Source organism: Brachycentrus maculatus, unplaced genomic scaffold (genome assembly GCF_059751285.1).
Source record: "Brachycentrus maculatus isolate JH-2025_06_01 unplaced genomic scaffold, ASM5975128v1 h1tg000039l, whole genome shotgun sequence".
Classification (NCBI taxonomy): domain Eukaryota; kingdom Metazoa; phylum Arthropoda; class Insecta; order Trichoptera; family Brachycentridae; genus Brachycentrus; species Brachycentrus maculatus.
The window spans coordinates 3,095,622-3,117,208 of NW_028280793.1; the positions used below are offsets into that span (position 1 = coordinate 3,095,622).

General features: G+C 30.6%; 1 protein-coding gene across 1 annotated transcript in view; it reads right to left on the bottom strand.

The window, feature by feature from the left end:
• Window positions 1-21,587, bottom strand: part of LOC148312510 (uncharacterized) — a 180,765-nt gene that overhangs the window by 104,949 nt on the left and 54,229 nt on the right. Inside the window, exon 4 of the mRNA XM_088276704.1 lies at window positions 6,794-6,823. Within this exon, the coding sequence (XP_088132830.1) occupies window positions 6,794-6,823 (30 nt within the window). The remainder of the gene's footprint in view (window positions 1-6,793; window positions 6,824-21,587) is intronic.

Here is a 21,587-nt window from a genome sequence, read left to right on the forward strand (position 1 = left end):
TGAAATATTATTGGTCAATAAAAAAATATATTGCATTATTTTAACAGTTCTTAGCATAAAGCCGTAAAATTTTAGGTGCTTTAATTAACACTAAATGTGTTGTATTTTAACCCAATTAAGAATTTTCTCGAAAGAACTTGAGCCAGAATATTTAGCTGCATAGTGAATATTAACTTGTTTGAGAGAAACCGCGTCAAAATTGCACCCTAAGCGAGCTTAAAAGTAATTAATAGTTGGAAAATATACACAATGTATACAATATAAGAATAATGTGTTGCTACGTATACTTAATTGTAGAACAATTATGCGTATTAAATTGTATCAAGATATTGTATTCTTCGTCGAATATAATTATATTCGCGGCGCATCAATATCACCTATAATTAAAGTCATATTTTTAGACTGAGGAAAACTCGATCAAGTATTTCAAATACCTGAAAGTGGTCAGGTCAGATGTCGAAATAATCGGCGGATATGTATGATGAGGTGCAAAAATGTGGAAGGTTTTTTTTTGTTATAGCAAAGACAGAGTGATATGGGGTTTTATTCTCTCTGTCTACCGCTGTGGAAAGTGACGTGATGGTTGATTAGTTACTAGGTTTTATTTATTTGAGAATAATTCTAGCCTAATTGCATGATATCATGCATTGAAGCAGTAAGGTTAAAAATCTTTTGATGTTTTTGAAAGGAGAAAATCGTTAATATTCACTTTACCCTGTGTACATATCAGTAGGTAATAATGAAATACATTATGGTGAAAAAGAATTTTGAACAATTATTTTATAAAACAAATCCCACATCGTCCTAAGTGCATTTGATTCGCTCTTCTAAACTTTTGTATTTCTGGTATGATAATCAACGTAATTTGTTCATGAATTTAACGATATAAATTAAGATACAAAGGCATCTCATTTTAAAACAATTCAATTATATAATAATATCAGATTCACACGCGCGTCCCATGACCATAAACATCGCTGAAAACAACATTAAAATATTTTATTTGAGTTGATTTTTCATTTTATTTATATTTGTTCCTCGTAAATCTTTCGATGAGCATTGTGTAGATATGCAATGTGATCTCTGCATACAATTACACTATGTTGATGAGATTCATTGTTATTCCTTTACGGCTTCGTTTAGCGCGGAATATTTTTAATACCGTGATACTCGCTTATTCAATATAGTTAACAAGATATTCATTTCAAGATGTGCATAAAAAGTTAATAAAGCTGCAATCGAAGAACATAAAGCTTGATAATGCAATCGCTATATACCACTTATGTGAGCATAATTTGTATACAAGATAATATAAAAAAGTATAGGAAGTCTTGGAAAATAAGCTACAAGCTGTATAATATATGGAAATCTAAAAAAAAAAACACCATCTATAAATAGATTCACAAGGGAGAATTACAAGTTGAATTGTGAATACTATTTTATTTGAAAATATTGATTAAACATCCCCTCGTTGCTTCTTATAAGGTATTAACTGTTAAGGAATGTAGGCAGTTTTAATTTTAATAGATTTCCATGAATCTGAGTATCGCGGGAATTTATCAAATCTAAACGTGATAATGTTGTTAGTATTTTAACTGGAATCAGTTTGTATATAACGTTGCATTGAAGCAAGGTATCATAAAAAAACTACAATTATTCGGGGTCAAGTCTTATACTTTTAATATAAAAAATAACTCCAGGTTTTACGTTTAAAAATCTTCAAAAATCTTTTTATAACATTATATTGTTCTTCCTCAAGACTAAATACTACTGAGAAAGAAACTATTCAAAATCATTCAAAATATTATGAATAAAATAACTGGTCAAAATAAAAGTTTAGTAAATATTTTTCACGGCGTCTCCCCATGTATCAAATTATTCGGGAAGTATTTTATATACATTTCATGAGGGACTCTGATAAAAAAAAAGTTAACTCAATTCAGATTAACCACAGATGGTATATGGAACTCGCATTTGAAAGAAGGTCTTGATTGAAGGATACATACAATTTCCGAAATTTGAGTAATATGGTTGTCAATCACGGGTAGAATGGTCAATGTTACACGCGTATAAAGTAATCACTTAAACCGGTTTATGAGAGGTTGGAAGTCCTGTATATACCCATATTTCAATATTTTTCTTCTTCCTTATTGATCTATCAATATTTAAAAAATTGCTTAAAATAGATATGTCTCTATATCGATTAAAAATATTGCTGTTAAAAATAACAGTCAACGATAGATAAATAATACCACAGTTTGAAAAGTAAAAATAAACATTGGTTACATACTTTGGGAAGCTGTGTGCTAGAGATTCGGTCAAAAGACACCGCCCTTGTCGGTACATTCATCATATTGCATGCACGTTCAACTCACACGCTAGTAAGATCGACACCGCGTAGAATACGAGAGAACAAAGTATCAAAAAGTTCCAACTATCTCCAATGATACGGCTGAATTCCTTTTTTATGATGTGACCCTTTTACTCGCAGCGTTAGAAAGCATGTCGTGATTTGGAATTGATATTATTTAATTGGTTCATGTTTCAAGACATGTCAACCTGCGTATGATAATGATAAGTACAAGTGAAATTTTTAAGGATGAATTAAATGGCGATTCAATTCGAGCAATAAAATAAAATTCGCCCTCAGTTAAAAAAAAGCTCATTAATTGATTCGGCAGTTACTTCGTGGTAATATCTATCGATATTTTATTAGTAATTTACATTTAAATACTACCAATTTTTTAAATGACTTATTACTCCCTACTAATAAAAAAAAGAAACTGCTTCCACCCGCTCTTCATCTTTCAACGTCCCAAGATCACAACTCTAAAATTTAGACTAGAGTTTACAAACGGTATTTGATGATGATGCTGAAAACATCAAAATACGTCTCATAATAAGAAACTGTAGTATTCACTAAGAAAAAAAAATAAAATAAAAAAAAATAATATTTCGTTTATGACACACATTAGATTTAAGTTTTGTATTGACATTTCTTGGTGGAACTTTATTTTACATAATAAAACAACAGCTTTATGTTTTATCCCATTTTAATTTTATTTGACCAGTGACCGGGTTTCATCGTTACTGAAAACACCAGTCTTATACAAAAGTTTTATGTAAAATACATCAACGCGTGGTCAGAGCTAAAACCCGAGAATTAATGTGGCATACAAATTATGGTTATTATGTTGTAAAAATCAGTTCATTTCATTGCCGAAAATCAGCGTTTTTGTTGCAGAAAAAAATCAATAAGTCCTCAATACATTGAGTCGAAATTTTATATAGTTGAAAAAAAAAAGAAAATCAAACATATCAGACACTGTGTATAGTTATTCCTCGCTATTCCTCACTAGGTATAGTGAATGCCATAAATATACCCAGACAGTAATTTGATTATTATTGAAGATTTTTTACACAGCAATTTGTTTGACGTAGCCGGCGTCATTAGATTTGATTTACCATAAATAAATACCGTGATGTTTGAAGGTCGGTCCATTCATAGTTACCAACTAGCCGGTAGCTTTAAACTCGAATAGTTTTTGTTGTGACTCAGTGGAATTTACAGAATAATAGAAAACAAAAGTAAAGAAAAATAACTCTTTGTAAAAAGTTTTCATCGCTTTATCAAACTTATTTGTTGTTGACATTTCAACATAGATGAGGAAGAATATGGCAGTGTAAGTATTAACAGGGCTTAGGTAAGTCATAGGCTGGTTGAGTGATCACTTGATCACTTTACACAAGTGTAATATGCACCACTCTACCCATGATTGCCAACCACAAAACTCAATTTCTTAGAAATTATACATATCCATCAATCTCATGACGTTTCATAATCGAGTTCACAACAGCTTTCTAAGATTGGATTTAAAAAGCTTTTATTTAGCAGAGACCTTTAGTTGTCAAATTGTAAAATAACTCCAAAGTGGAGAAATCCAGAAAACCAAGTATTTGGACACACTCAAAATGTTGTGAATAAAATAAAAATTATCTTTTTTTGCAATGCATTCATTCTGCCACATTTTTATATTTATTTATTTAACATTGTTCAAATATATATAATTAAATTTATATGCTAGACATTTCTACTAGTTACGCTGTTCCTCTCCAAAAAAGAGACTAAACTGTTGTTCTTGGAGAGCATTCCTCTTCCACGTTCATTCTTCCTCATACATACCCCCCCGATTACTCCGACTCCCGACTAGACAACTTCAAGTATTTGAAATTCTTGATTATACCAAGTTGTCGCCAATCTCCCTTTACTATTTTTACCAATCACATTTGCCTCATTAATTTGTTTACTAGAGTAAAACTAGATTAAAATTAAAGTAATGCATGAAAAATTTACGTTTTTGCTTATGCACTTCAACCTTCAAAGTATTAATGAAAAGTAATGTTAACACGTATATTGAACTATATTTATTAGGCGTTATGTAATTTCATACATAATTCCGGGTCCATAGTGTAATAAGATACAAAAACTATCAGCAGATGAATTAACAGCCATATTGTAGGCTGTTAAATTTTCAACAATATTTGAACTAAATGACGAGGTAAAACTTTATTTATTTGTTTATTTTTTGGAACATATATATTTACAAATTACAATAATGCCTTATCACTGAGTTTTTCCATACTTATTAAAAAATTATATTGAAGAAAATTGTTTATTATATGCAATCAAATGCGACATGGCCGAATGATGCGACACCTTCAATTTAATTTGTGAATAGCTCATTTCTATGTACCTAGTTTTTTTTTAAAATTACGTTATGGATAATGGAACCAGGTTGAACAACTTAATTGCATAAAAATCAAAACGGTTTTTTTAATCGGCTAATTTCGATATTCACTGACAAATTTATTTGAAAACTAGAATTAAAAGAATGTTGTATTTGATATCTAGGCGCGCAAGCAGTTGAAAATATACGAGTAGTTAAATTCATGAAGATTTTTAATATGAGATCTGTTGTTATTTATACTTTGTAACTTGTAATTTGATAAGTTATTTTACCATTTTATACGATATTCATTGATAAATTTATTTGAAAACTCCTAGGAAAAAGAATAACATAGAATTTGAATCTAGGCGCTTGAACAGTTGAAATTTAATTAAGACAGGTACATGAAGATTTTTAAAATAAGACCTGTTGTTATTTATACTTTATTACTTATAGCTTACAATTTTACGAGTTACTTTACAAATTTATACGAAAACTTGTTGAATAAAATAACGTTGAAATTGATATCTAGGCACTCGAGCAGTTGAAATATAATTAAGAAACATGATTTTTTTACACATAAGACCTGTTGTTATTTACATTTTATAACTTATAGCTTACAATTCGACCAGTTATTTTACAAATTTATTTGAAAACTCGTAAACTAAAATAAAGTTGAATTTAAAATCTAGGCGCTAGAGCAGTTGAAATATAATTAAGATAGATGAATTTTTTAAACATTAGACCTGTTGTTATTTATACTTTTTGACATATAGCTTATAATTTAATCAGTTGTTATTTTACTATTCCATCCGATATTCATTGACAAATTTATTTGAAAACTCTCAAGTAAAATAACGTTTTATTTGAAAACGTGGTGTGCGAGTGGTTTGGTAAGAGTCCAGTTTCAACATGTGCAGATGGACTCATATCGATGCGGCGATGGGGGATAATGGTCCCGCGCCGTCCCGCCGATATCTCGTGTGAGAGGATCGGTAACTACAGTCGGGGGCATAAATAAATATAAATTCAATTAATCTCAGCTATTCAAATTGATTCTCGAAAGGTCTCCAGTGGAGAGGGACCTGAGATCGGATGCTGCGGGCAGGGCGGGGGTGGGCGGAGAGGAGGAGGTTTATGATATTTGAATTACTTCGTGGAATATTCGCTTTATTGACAGTCTAGATTTTTTTTCAAAATTAATATTTAAAAAAAAGTATCTATTGACTTTAGTGTGTGTCTAAGGAATGAAAAAATAGGATGACGCGTGAAAAGACACTACTTGTTTAAAAAAAAAAAGCCTTAATGAATGAAAAATATTTTATTTTAATTTTTTTTATGTTCAAAATATTTACCTTAAAAATATTATTAAATAATTTAATTTAATCAATTCTTTAATTTAAAAGTAATGCCCCGAAAGCCTATATTAGACACTTATCTTGCAGGTAGGATAGTAAGGTAAGGTAAGGTAAATAGTGAAAAATACATCACTAATACCCAGACCAATTGAAAATATATATTTCTTGAATTTATTTTGCACGCTAGGGTTAATTTTAATATCGACCTCATCGGCTATCGAACCCGAAAACTTATGGTTGGTAGTCAAATATAGAATCATGATATTGATAACATTTTGAGTGTGTCCAAAAGCTTATTCACAAATATAGGTTGTCTCCACTTAGTGGTTTGTTAGGTTTTGTTTGATGTGTTTCTGTGTTTTGGATCTAGTTCTAGTATGATTTAGTTCTATGTACGTTTCCATAAAGTATGTTTATTGACATTTCCATGAAGCCGATGACAGGTCGTAAGCCCTGTTAATACACAGACTTCCAAATATTAATAATTAATCACCAACTTTAATGAGTGAAAAACATATGCGAAGTAAGATTTTTTAGTTGTTTTGCCCATTAAAAATAATATCAAAAGATATTTAAAAATAATTATATGGTACACGTATTGTTTGATGTAAGAAATATAATTTGACACGGTCAATTATTCAAATTAAAACAAAAACAATCATGTTTAAAGTACATATTATATAATGTATATGATTAAAATTTACATACCTTCGAGGAATTTCCGGCCATAAGCAGCATCTAGGAAGGAAAAATAGCATAGTTAGTAAATGAGATATACATATTATTGTTTTTAATTATATCTTATTTTGTTTCGTGAGAATTCAAACAAGGTAATTATTTTTTCAGAAATGTCTTCGTAAGTAAATATATAATTAATAAGGTTATAATTAAGTCATTAATAAAATTTAATAAAAGGTTTAAAAATAGAAAATAATTAGTTTATAAAGTAAAATAAAAATCATGTTTTGATATTCGATTGAATCATAAAAATGAGATAATTCAATATTACTCTACAATGGCAACATACGCAATTGTTAGAATATAGTTTATTATCAATATAACATTGCATCAATTTTTTGCAGTATTATCTGGTTATCATTAGGTAAAGATATGAGGAAAGAAAATAATAAATAATATGAAAAATGATAACATATAATAAAATTCTACTTGCACGGATTAAAACTGATTTTCATTTTATTTGCCGACATTTCAGTCGCCATTTTATTCAGTCCCTGAAATAATGGATAAAACGTCGGAAAAATAAATAAATAAAATAATTTTTAAAATATTAAAAAAATGGTTAAGGCAATCAGGGTTGTATACTCGTTCTCGAAATAGCTTGTGTAAACAGGGTTATTATTTAAATATTCTCAAAACAGTGACAAAATCATCTTCAATATTTATGATTTTATTATATCAGACACTGAATCATTCACCCTACGAGTGAGATGTCAATATTATAGGTGTCTCAACTTGATATGAAACATCTATCGTTCCTCTTTATATTAAAGAAGATGGAAGTCTGAGCATCCCATGGCTTATAAAAAATCTTTGAGATATTCAGACTTCCAACTTCTTTCGTATGAAAAGAAACGAAAGATATATTGTATCAGGTTGAGATACCTATAACATTGAAATCATTTTCGTTACTTTAAGTTAATCATCTTGCATTTATGTATGTATATTTAATGATTATTACACTGTGCACTTCTATTCGGTCCAGTGCCCTATGCTCTGTCTTGTGTAGATGAGGGTTAAAAGAAAAAAGAAGACGACTATTGTATTATTGTTTTTTATTGATTCCCTACACTGCATGTTACTTATAACGTATAATACATTGTAGATCTGTAATGGGCTGATAAATATATGTTTAGAAATGAATTCTTGTTTAATCATAGTTAATATAACACTACGAAGAGTGATTTTTTCACATCTCGGTTCAAAACATGCGATATGCGTGTGTAACATATAATGCTCGCGCCAATATCACGGAGCAATTAGTATCAAATCATCTGATCGTAAAGTTTATCCGCGCGTCTCAAAACAGACAAGTATGGACAATACAACATGTAGGAGTATACTGCGTTCGGATTATAACACAACATAATGAACGTTACTGGTCGGCCAATAAAACAGATTGAGGCTGTATTAGCATCCCCGCCGATGTTCTGTATCATACATCTTCAACAGGGCCTCATTCAGAAGATGAGACAAAAATAAAATATTGTATAATTTATTATTAAACTGATTACTTGCCCTACGCATCATCTCAAGTTGAGTCACCTATAAAATATAATTTTTAAAGATTTTTTGTTAAATTTAAAAAAACGTACTCGATACTTATCAAAATAAATGTGTTAACGGATTCATAAAAAAATATTATTTTAAAAGATTAATAATTAATTTTTATTTTGTATTATAGTATGTCTGTCAAAAAAATATGGCTTTTCAATAATTTCAACCTAATACTACTACTCAAAATATTCAATACAATATTATTTTTTTTCGATTTTTTTGTTGTTATTATTATATATTTAAAAAAAACATTGTTAAGTATTTTCTTAGATTTATATTTAACTGTCGATTTGTGGTTCTGTAGTTAGTGACGCAGAATTTATGGAATCAATGTTGAACTTTGATAATTAGACACTCACAAAAATAGTAAGAAATTGAACAATTTAAAAACAAAATTTTTTCGTAATATGACGATTTATAACGGTTTAGAAAAGCAAGAAGAAGAACCCTAAGTATACTCTCTGCAGATAAACCTCTAAAATAGAGCACTATCAAACTGCGCCAAAAGTATCGAAAAAAAAACAATTACACTTATTTAAGTATAATACATTTTTTTCAGGACAGGCATTTAAAAGAATCAGATTCTTCTATTATATTTTTTAGCTGTGCATTTTTCTAAGATGAGCGTGTGTAATATAATGATTTAATAAACCCAATCCTTGTAGAAGTGTGCAAACGAAGTATCGCCGTGGGGCTCCCAGCTCCATACAGCTCACCGTACGCACTGCACACAGCATGTCCCGGTACCACATCTCGGCGCCGGGTAACACAAAGCATAAACTCGCAATGATCATTTGTTTTAACAACTCTGTATCAATATCCACTAGATTAATCATCTACTAAGAGGGATTAATAAATATATGAATCACTCACACAAACATGCACTACTTACAAACGAATATCATCAGTAAGCACAACTTTCTCACGGTTTTATTGATTGATTCAGATTTCATTATGATCTGTTGCTGTACCGACAGTGCTTTTCTGCGTTTTTTTACATTACCAAAAATTAAACGAGGGAATATAAAAACGACGCTTTTATTTTTTTCTTCACAGTGTTAAAAAAATTGACACCTCGATTCACTAGATATTTTCAAACAATTTCTAAATGAAAATTCTTTCTCTGCCAACTTGGTGGTGATTTTCAAAATTTGTTTTTGTTAGATTGGGAGTGATAGAGACATCATAATTGATTTGGCAATCACTTTGAGGTAATATCCATATATTTTTAAGTTATATTTCACTTGGTAAATACCAATATTTCTCAAAAACTACTGTGACAGTTTTTAAGCATTTCGCATCGTTTTCAAGCACCGGTTTGACATAGCAATGATGCAGAATGCATCAAAACACGCATCACAATAGGTTTTAAGAAATATTGGTATTTACCAAGTATAACTTAAATTGAAAATGGTTAGAAATTACCACAAAGTGACCTCAGAATCAATTAATATAATTATTTATTGTAATTTATCATAGCGATTTATGTATATTGGAATATGTACTCGCTGAAAAGCAGTTTGATTGAAAGTTCATGAATTCTGATTAAGTATTTCAACGTGTTTTGTAAAACAATAAAAGTTTCTTTGATGTAAAAACTGTTAAAGAGTGATATTATAATCCATCGACTTGAGTCAATTCATAAAATTATTTAATTTTAGACAGTTTAGCTTCCATAGACATATTTTACCTTGCAATATATTGAAAGTGACATTTTTCCCATTCCCTGCATTTACCCTTCTCTCAAAATCGTTATCCACTTTTCCATCCCTTAAAGGCATGCTTCCTAGATATAAAAATATTTTCGTCTATCGTGTCGCAAATCCGAGTCCTCACTCACTTGACTAAGAGGACAAGGCGTCTTCACCCCATCCCGACTGTTAAGTTATTCTGTTTACCTTGCGTTCGCTAAGTACCATTGTCCGAAGTCGGCCATAAGTTGTCTATACACCTCGTGAACTCTGCAGGAGGTCTGCCCGTATTGCGTGCAAGGCAGTCGGGAGATCATTGCGCACACGAATGCATTTTTATTACGATTTAATTTGATATCAATACCTTTCATTTGAGACCTCGACTAATATCAATAATCTGGATATTGTTTAATTATAAATGAAATAATATCACGGAAAGTTTTAATTATAACATTTCAAATGAATACTTCAAAGTATTTTTCGTACTTTTATTTACCTACAACATTTTGAGTGTGTCTAACTACTGATTCACAAATCTGGAATATCTCTAATTGTAGGAGTTAATTTACATATAATTTTTTGACATTTCAATATTTCCAAGAATTTGAGTAGTGTGGTTGTCAATCATGGATGGAATTGATGAATGTTACTCGTATGTAAATTTTCAGTGTAGTCCTGGTTGTAGAGGTTACAACCAGAACTCCACTGAATACTGCCATCTTAGCTGTTTCTGAAAGGTTTTTATTTGCTATAACTGATTTCAGTGCACTATTTATTCTATATAAACTAACGAACAAAAATTGCTGGTAAGATATAGAGTTGACTTTAGCCAAAAATTAGCATATAATATGAAATCAGATACGTAAAAAGCGCATCGATTGCAATATAATGCGTCATAATATAGTTACGTTGTATTTCCTCTAACTTTCACTGCAAGCCTATATTGGTCGCGAACAGTTGCAGGCCGGAATTACAAAACGGGTATAAAATAATCCAAGGTATTAGCGCATAGTGATTTAACATATTGTTTCTGCATCCGAAAGCGTTTTCCGTGTCTTAGTTCGGCTCTTTATGCATGAGGTGCAAAGCCTGATATCGCTAATTAAGTAAGGAAACTAGTGATGGATATGTTGTGACGATGTGTGCGTTATTAATTTAACGTATGCCTGCACTTACGTTTTTTTCAATTGCTGGCTTTAGAAGCTAAATTTTGACCAGTATGAGATATCGCTCACTCCTTTCAAGAACGTCATAAATCAAAAAACTTGATTTTTCAGGAGAACGTTTTTAAAGTTTAAAAATATAATAAAATATATTAAATATCAATATCAAGCCAATTCTTGAACTTTTTACTGTGCAACAGATATTTTTAGGTAAAATCTGAAGGTTTTTTCTCCATTTGAAAAAGATTTTTACTATGTTTAAAAAAATAAGTAAACAATACCATTTCTTCAAAATGCAAAAACAATACTTTCTGCCCTGTAGCGGGTAAAAATTAAGTTAAAAATATGCCTCTTTCGCTGGGATATAGTACATTTTTTGGGCATTCCGAAAACATGCACAAATGTGAACAAAAAAAACGAAAATCGACGATTTTTTTATTTATGACGTTCTTGAAAGGAGTGAGCGATAAGGCGTGTTATTGGAAAGTAACGAGGCATCAGGTAACCATAAAATTATGTAATATAGGATTGACATATTGTCCAGTACGCATGTAAATTATGTATTAACTTTTCAACCAGACATTTTCTTCACAGGTAAAAATTTACGTGTGACAATTTCACGACGGTATTTTAAATAGTTATATGAGGTAACACAAGCTTGGCTCTATAAATTAATGCATACATTCGATTTTTATAACTATGTACAAGCTTAATAAAAACATTATTATTTGAACCTAAAACAACAATTAATTGATTTTGTTATAATATTACTGATATTATTCAATTTTAATGAAGGAAATTACAAAAGGTTGCAATTTATATTTATTTTCTGCAATATAAACGATTATTTTAAGTAAATTTAAATAGAGGTTCCAGGTTTGATTTTCGGGAGGGTCATAATAAATACATATGATTTTTTACTATAAAATTTACTAAATATTATCCTGGATACCTGAAGCGCAGGACTGATCACCTTGCTTTTGAACAATAAACGATCATATTAAAATTGATCAGTAGTGTTATACAATAAATTAAATATATGATAGCAAAGAATGCTCTTGTCGGATACTTAGTGTATATACTCATAACGCAAATACAAAAAGTGTTATTTGTAATATTTTCATGTGGGAAAATATTATGTTGTTTTAATAGCCGTTATTGGAACCATGGGATGCCATTTAATTCAGAAAATAATTATGTTTCTGACGATAAAGATAATGAAGTATCCATTTTTATTGGTTATATTGCCAGAGCTAATTATTTGATAGAATCATCAAAACAATTCATGACATCTAGTCACTGAGAGATTCGCGCAGTCCGCGAGACAGATTTGTAGCGTTGTTATCAAATCAATGAGCTATAAATCAAGGCGTTTAGCAGTTTCCCGCCGGGCATCTTAACCGAGTGTAATGAAATTAATGGAAGGGAATTTCATAATGTGAATTACAAACATCTTGCTAACACGAGATTATTTTTGGTTTTGTTACCAAATAAAACAGGATTACTGAGACCTCGTGCTCTCAGGTTGATAAACTAAATGATTTATTAAATTATTACTATTATATCATTATGTATGCTTCTATTCTCTTATACGGCTGTGAAACATGGCACCTTACAAGGGCCCAGAGCAGCCGGGTACTTAGCTTTGAGAATAGGTGTCTGCGAAGAACTTTAGGCGTGCGGTGGTTTGACTTTGTGAGGAATAAGGAGATAAGGCGAAGGACACAGATAATCTTGGTCACAACTGTCGTCAAGAAAAGGCGATTCAGTTGGCTCGGCTATGTACTCCGCATGCCTCCCGAGAGCCTTAATCAAGCTTGCCTTGATTAAGGCTCTCGACTCTTGCTCATACATACCTGCCGGTTATTTCGACTTCTGACTTGGCAGCTTTCAAATATTTAACAAACCTGATCATGCCAGATTTTCCTCGGTCTACTGTGTAATGGTAAATTAGTTTTTTCTCAAGTGTTTTTTTCCAGACACTTTGTGGCACATTTTATAAAACTTTATAAAATAAAACTGGAACTTTGTTTTTAAAACTTTTATTGTTGGAACCTACTTTTCTTCCAACGGTTTCGACAAGAACCTTGTCACCTTCAGGGATCAATATGTACATTCATCCCCAAAGACGACAAGCACATGTCTATCCATAAATATGACAAGGCTCTTGTCGAATCCGGTTGGACAAAAATGCCGAAAATAAAATTGGTTAAAAACAACGTTCTAGTTTTATTTTATAAAGTTTTTTTTCAGGTGAATATTTGTATATTGGCGCTGAAAATATTCCAGGCGATTATTTAATTAAAATCATTATTTTTGAGCTAACTGTAATGGATTTTATTACGCAAATGTAAAAATCATGTTGAATAGATTGTTTGCGATTGATTTTCATTCTCACTCAATACTAGTGCGAGTGTGTTATGTGTGCGCGAAATATGAATAATTAACCCATTTACATAATTAATGAAAAGTAAAGCACACTTAAAATAAAACGCAATCGAATTTCGCAAAACCGGATATTTGTATATGCATATGAATATTTCAAATGGTTTTAACTCTCAACTGAAGATAAAGCTATTAATTATGAAGTTGGCTCTCCCAGGATCGGATTCGAGCTAAATTACTGACCAGATTTTTGGATTAATTAAATTTTTAATAATAAAATATTTAAAAAAAAAACTGAATAAGTGTTCACATACACATACATATACGAAAACACACACATGGCCCATAAGGCACTGCATCAAAATGATGCAATGTTAGTTTGATCGTTTATTATATGAAGACACAATGATCAGCCATTCGTTTCATACACAAATTTAGGGTTATATATAATAAAATAAATATTATGATACGAATTTTTTTTTAAATATTTTTTAATTCTGTCCCCTTTTAAATCGAACATGGGACCCCCAGCATGGTAGCTTAATGTGCTCACTACTACACTATGGAGGCGTATTAAAATTGAAATATAAATGTAATAATTATTTAATTAAAAATATTGTACAAAAAAATATTATTCTATCATTGTATAACTCTAATACAGTTTTTTATATTTCAGTTAGGCAAAATCAAATTTAACAGAATAGTAAAACAAGTTTATAAGGTGAATTTGATTGATATTAGAAGCAGAGAAAGACCGAGAAAAATTGGCATGATCAAGTGTTTCAAATGCTTGGTCTTGGTCGGGTCAGGAGTCGGAATAATCGACGGTTATGTATGAGGAGATACATGAAACGGCGAAAAAAGATTGTTTGCAAACACGGATTGGTGTGACGTTATTCTTTCTGCCTACCCCAGCGGAGAAGCGTCGTGATGGTTAGTTAGTTGAGTATTTTTTTAAAATTATTTTTACTTGAAATATTTATTTGTCAACTATATACGAGTATATACATATAAATACATGTATACATTCATTTAAAAATTCATAAACGTAAATGTCATTTTTTCCCTAAAACCCACCTAATGTGTCCTGTTTTATATTTTCCTGTTTTTTTTTACTAAGTTCGGCGCTGCTCTATTTATTCACATATTGGTTTTACGTATACGTACCATATATACTTTATAATAATTCTCCCGGTCTGTACGCCCTCGGCAAATGGTAATTATTGGCAACATATTTAAATAAAATGAATATGAAACTCACATGTTTATACAATAACCACTGTTTTAATTAAACATCAAAACATGCTAAATTCTATTTTAAGTTTTATCTCAAAACGCCCATTCTATAAGGCTGCTTTAATGACCGATTAAGAATTAAAAATGTTACATTTTATTTCATCGTGGAATGGTATAAATCAAACCTCAGTTGATCTTGATATAAAATTGTTCATACAATGTTTATAAATTAAAGGGTTTTGTGGAATATATTTGGAATTGATAAAATTTATCGCAACAGTTTTCAGCCAAAGAAATAACTTTGCGTACACATATTAATAAATACTGAATATGTTAGCAATTATTCATTTTAATTACATGGTTGGATCCTGAAATACCTTCCGAGTAAGCCACACTTTTACAATGTAGCGCGTTTTAAAAAAAAATATTCGTCTGAATATACTGTAATATTTTTACCTTAGTAATAAACAATTTTAAACTATTATAATAATACAGAACGTTTGTCAAAGCTCCTCATATGTAATAAAATATTTTGACAATCATCTAATAAAAAAACAAGAAAATAGGAAAAAAATGCGGAATAAAATTATGAAAATTAAATTGACCACATTAAAAAAAGTCTCCTTCTTCCTGGCTCTATCCCAACTTATCGTCTTCGTAGACTGTTACAGTCAGCTCTCCTCGTCCTCAGGTTGTAGGTCCTTCTATCATGGACAACGTCACCTAGGTCATGCTTTTGAAGCATGTTTTCTTTCTGCAGCATCTTAGATTTCTTTTAAAGAAGATCCATGGCGATTGCCTGGTTCACAATATGATAAGATTCAGTGCATCTAATGTGCCCATACCATCTCAATTACCTGTCCTGTACCTTACATTTGATGTCTGTTTGTTAGTAAAAAAAATTAAAAATCCATTATTAAGAACGTAAAAATTAACTATTTTTGGAGTAATGTTAAGATGTTTTTCTCTTATAACATTTAACATAAATTGATTAAATATTTTCCGTCATTTTGTTAATTTTGTAATCATATCTGTCTACTTCAGTAATCAATAAACAATTGAAATTCAATTCACGTATTCCAAAAGTAGGACTGAAACACTTTGCACAGGTTAATATAGTGAAGAATATTTAAATGTAATAAAATAAATTAAAATAAAATAAATTAAATAGATTGCAATGAACAAAAAAGTACAAAATATTTGATCTGATTTGAGATTACAAATGTTATGTTAACAATACTTTTTGACATAAAAATTGTTTACTTATTCGGTTTACTACACATTTGAATACAATTTTATTTACACGATGCTATTTTATTCAGTAAAAAGGTCTATTGTTAAAGTGTAATACGCAATTAAAATGTGAGATGATACAGATGTGTAAATGTTCGGATCGTTTTTACGAGCAGCTTCCAATTTGTCGTGTTTGTACGGTGCGTTATTTTGTAGCTACGGATCTGGTTTTATCTTTGTCGGTATGATTAGTTCTTAATTCGGTACATCATTATTCATAATAAGTTCTCGGAAGATGTTGAGAGTACGAGGACGGTAGGTACCACACGTCACAGGGGCGGCGGGTGGCCGGTCGTGGGAACTGATAGTAGAACAATCCATTCTCGTATCGAAACATAAATATTCTCTTTCAATTAACCGATCAAATACTTTTCCCGATCTAAATAACCGATTCATTTTACCTGTGTGAACGTATTCCAACAATCTACGTGCTTAATTTGATACATTGTATAAGGCGACGAAATATATCGTAATATCTGCATTTCGTTTTTTTTTTAATATATCGTAGTCATACAGGAGAAAGTGACCAAGTGCATTGTTTTACAAAAAACGTGATCATTGACTATTTGATATCTTGCAAGCTAAATATTGCCCTGAAAAAATCCGAAAGGATTTTAAACTTGGAAGTATAACATATTGAAGAGTTAAAAATGACTAACTGCATTGGTGTTTATTTTCTTGCCAAGCAATAGTGACTTAAATGGTCCACCTGAACATTTTGCGTTTTGGTAGTTAGTCACTTTCTCCTGTACGACTGAGATATATACATTATAATTTTTGTATATAGCAACAAGAAAAATGTGAAATGCCCAATGATATTTTCTGATTTTTTTAATTAAATTTTCCTTTGTAAATACCACTATTTCTTCAATTATATTGTGACACGTGTTTTGATACATTCTGCATGATTTTCAAGCACCGTATGTGTTTGATGAATATATCTAGATGTTTCAAGAATTTGATTGGTGTGATTGTCAATCATGGGAAAGAATTGGTGAAGTTTACACGTGTGTAAAGTGATTTATTGACCAGCCTATGACAAGTCGTAAGCCCTATAAATTCCCAGACTTCCATATTCTTCATCGACGTTGAGATATCGATATTAAGAATTTTTCAATGTTCAAAATGAGTGCAATATCTGAGACCTTTTAACGCTGTAGGCTTTAATTAATATTTTTTATTTTGTACTGACATTTTTGGTGGAACTGCATTTTATAGAATAAAATAACACTTTGTAATTTTTTTTGACCAGCAACCGGGTTTCATCGTAACCGACACCAGTCTAATGATGTTGGTTACGACGAAACTTGCAGGTGAAATAAAATTCATGTGGAAAAAATTACAAAATTGTTACATATTTTATTATTATTTTTTGACACCTCATCAAAGATGAAGAAGAATATGGAAGTCTGGGCATCTACGGGGCTGACGACCGTCATAGGCTGGTTTAAGTTATCACTTTACACACGTGTTACATTCACCAATTTTACCCATTATTAACAACCACACTACTCAAATTCTTGGAAGTTCTATATATATGAACCGATTTAGAAACCTTGTTCTTGAATCACTAGAACTTCACTAGAGACTCCGTAAATACCCAGACTTCCATATTCTTCTTCATCTTTGATGAGATGTCAAAAAATAATATGAAAATAACTCCTGTAATTGGAGACAATCCAGATTTTATGAACAAGTATTTGGACACATTCAAAATGCTGTAAGCATATTTTATTTATAACATTTTGAGTGTGTCCAAATACTTGTTCACAAAATCTGGATTATCTCCAATTACAGGAGTTATTTTCATATTATTTTTGACATCTCATCAAAGATGAAGAAGAATATGGAAGTCTGGTCGTCAGCCCCGTAAATGCCCAGACTTCCATATTCTTCTTCATCTTTGATGAGATGACAAAAAAAAACAAATAGCATATTTTATTCTTTAAATTAATAAAAATTTCAATTTCATTAATTGATTCGGCAGTCACATCTATCTGTTTATAAAAAAAAAAACAGTTGTTAAATGCAACTATTTCATGTATTTACCAAAAAACACTTGTTAAATGCCACTATTTTATGTATTTACCAAACAAAAGTTAAATACATTTGAAAAATATATGTATTCCGGACAAGTGTCGAGAATGCCTACGCCCGTGCGCGCTACAACATGTCATTAGATTGTCTACGGTACATTATTCTGACAAAATACTTGGATTTATTTGATATGAGTATCTTTCTCGCTATGTGGCTATCAAAATAATTACACTCAAAATGTGACTCGGGGCCTCATTGATTTTTTCTAGAGGCCAATTAATAAGACATTACTCAGTGCGACGCCACGGCATACGAACTACAGCTGAAACAGCATTATCGACCGGCAAGGTTTCTAACGGAAATTAATTTGTTTTCGTTCCTTGTCATCGTGCTAATTAGAATAGGTAAAAAATATAATTTATTGGATTCCGGGCTCTTCTTAGGCAGCGTTACACGTTACTCCCGAGATTTACAACTTGCTGAATCGAATTAATACCAAATGAATAATAAAAATATCTTCATCCAAAAATTGTTAGATTAAGGTCCAAAACGCAACTTGATTTTATTTAAACCCAGGTAATGTCTAACATGATTGAATTTTTTGCTTAAAACACATTTTTTTGTATTGAAAATTTAGGTTTTTCTTCGAAATAAATGTATGGTTTCGAAAAGCAAAGAGTTATTAAAAGGTAAGGAGTTTTTTTGTTTTTTTTGGTGACATTTCAACACGGATGAAGGAGAATATAAAAGTCTGGTATTTACAGGGCTTATAACTTGTCAAAGGCTGGTTAAGAGATCACTTTACTTACGTGCAACACTCACCATTCCACATATGATTGATGATATACCATATACCATACTACTCATTTTTTTGGAATTCCTACATTTATCATTAGTCTTATGAATAGAATTCCATATTCTTCTGAATCTTTGATGAGATGTCAAAAAATGATATGAAAACGATCTTCCATCACCTTGGTACATAACAATAATAAATATGCAAATATAGGTTTACAGAGCACTTTAAGGCCCATTGATCGTAGAGTTGAAGCTACTGTATCGCTTTTTAATTCTTTAAAATTATTTGATCCGATTCTAATTTGAGAGTTACAGTACTCGAGGCTCGAGATAAAAAACACGATTTGCATCAGCGTTGATTTTTTGCGTTATAGGTGTACAAAGAAAAACCCCACTTTTTCTTTTAACGCGGCGTAATTATTATGAAAATTCCCGAAATCGCGTTTAGTTTTACGAAATAAACTACTTATTTGATCGCGTTAGGACACGATACTCTGAATTTGAATTGTTGCGTATCAATTGTAATTAATTGAAGGTGAAATAATTTATTCATGGTCGAATTTGAAAGTTGGATATATACGTATAAAAAAAGGTTTGAAAGAAATATTGAAATTAAACCTATATCTAATTTCATTAAAACTACAGTCCGGTTGTTTACTTGGGTCGGAAAAAAATATTGAGGTCATTTGAACGCGAATACTTTTTCTCTCAGTAATGTTTCTGAAGAAAATCACATTTGTTTCATCGTTTTGATTTTGCATTTATAGAATTTGGTATTCATTTATCTTTATTTACTGTTTATAACACATGGTGTATGTGAGGATTATAGCCCATTAGTATATGTGAGGAACAATGATGATCAAGTTAAAGAGAGTCGAACATTCAAGTCTGGGTATCTAAAGGTCTTATTATTTGTTGGCTGATTAAAGTGAACACTTTATACATTGTAAAATTCACCAGTTTCAATTGGATCATGGGTCATTGGGTCAGTTTTGATGACAGAACTGACATTTGATTGTTACATTTTCTATTTTCAATAAATGTAATTTTGACACTTTGATGCGGATTTATTTTGAATTTTTATTAGTTTATACATAAAATGACAAAGAGCATTATGTATACTCGTATATCTCAATTTAGTGTATTTTGGTTCACAAAGTTTTCATTTTTTATACATTATAACATTTTTTTTACTGTAAAAATTTTCACTATGAACTAGTGAACATAAAAGCAATATATATATATATATATATATACAATAAATATATATATATATATATATATATATATATATATATATATATATATATATATATATATATATATATATATATATATATATACATATATATATGTATATATATATATATATATATATATATATATATATATATATATATATATATATATATATATATATATATATATATATATATATATATATATATATATATATATATATATATATATATATATATATATATATATATATATATATATATATATATATATATATATATATATATATATATATATATATATATATATATATAAATATATATATATATATTTATGTTTAAAGCATGGCGCTACTTGCTACCTAATTTCCTCAACATTTTACGATTTCATAAGCTAATGCCGCTTTGAAATTACATCTCTCAAGTGTGTTCAACAGCGGGAATTCAAATGAGATTTTTTTCCCGACCCAACTAATAACGGCTACTGTAGCCGAAGTATCACCGCTCCGGTATTCACTATCACAATGTAAACCGTAGGGGTTAATTTTACATTGAAAATGAACGGATTGGGTAGCAGAGGACGACTCGCCGGTGACTGTGAATAACCGGAGATGTGTGGAAGCCGCAAGGTAATTTGCTTACCGACCAAATTTGACAATTATTATTATGGACACGTTGAAATGCCTTCGTAATAGGATAAGAATAATTGGTGCCCAGCCATTACATTCGGACATTATGTAAATATACTTACGTATGTATTTATTATGCACTCTGCTATGTACCATGTGTAAGAACAAAGTGATTTACGCTTTTATCGAAATCATTAATGTAAGTATCGAAATATGATTCTTTTATTTTATTTAGGTAGCTTTTATGAGGCGCCACGGTCGGCTAAGTAATGACTTATTCATAAATAATTGAGGAGATGCAATATAAATTGATGACATCACTTTGAATATCATTATTTCTTTACGAAAATATCTTGAAAGTGGTCAGGTCAGGAGTCTAGATGTTCGAATGGTGATATAAGGCAAGAATGCAAGGTTAATGTAAGCATTATCGATAAAATTAAGAAAGGTGTGTTGGGATGGTTAGGGCATGTGAATAGAATGAATAAAGACATTTATGAGGTACATATACTTGTTGGAAATAGGGAGCAGGGGAAGACCGAAGATAACTTGTCATGATCATCATGACACGTGGTCAGGTCAGGAGTTGGAATAACCGGCATGCATGTATAACAAAAGTGCACGAATGTAGAAGAGCCGAAGACCGAGTGGTGTGGCATTCTATTTTCTCCGCCTTTCCCCTCTGAGAGTGACGTAATGGTTAGGTTATCCATAATAATCCCCGAGGAAAATATATC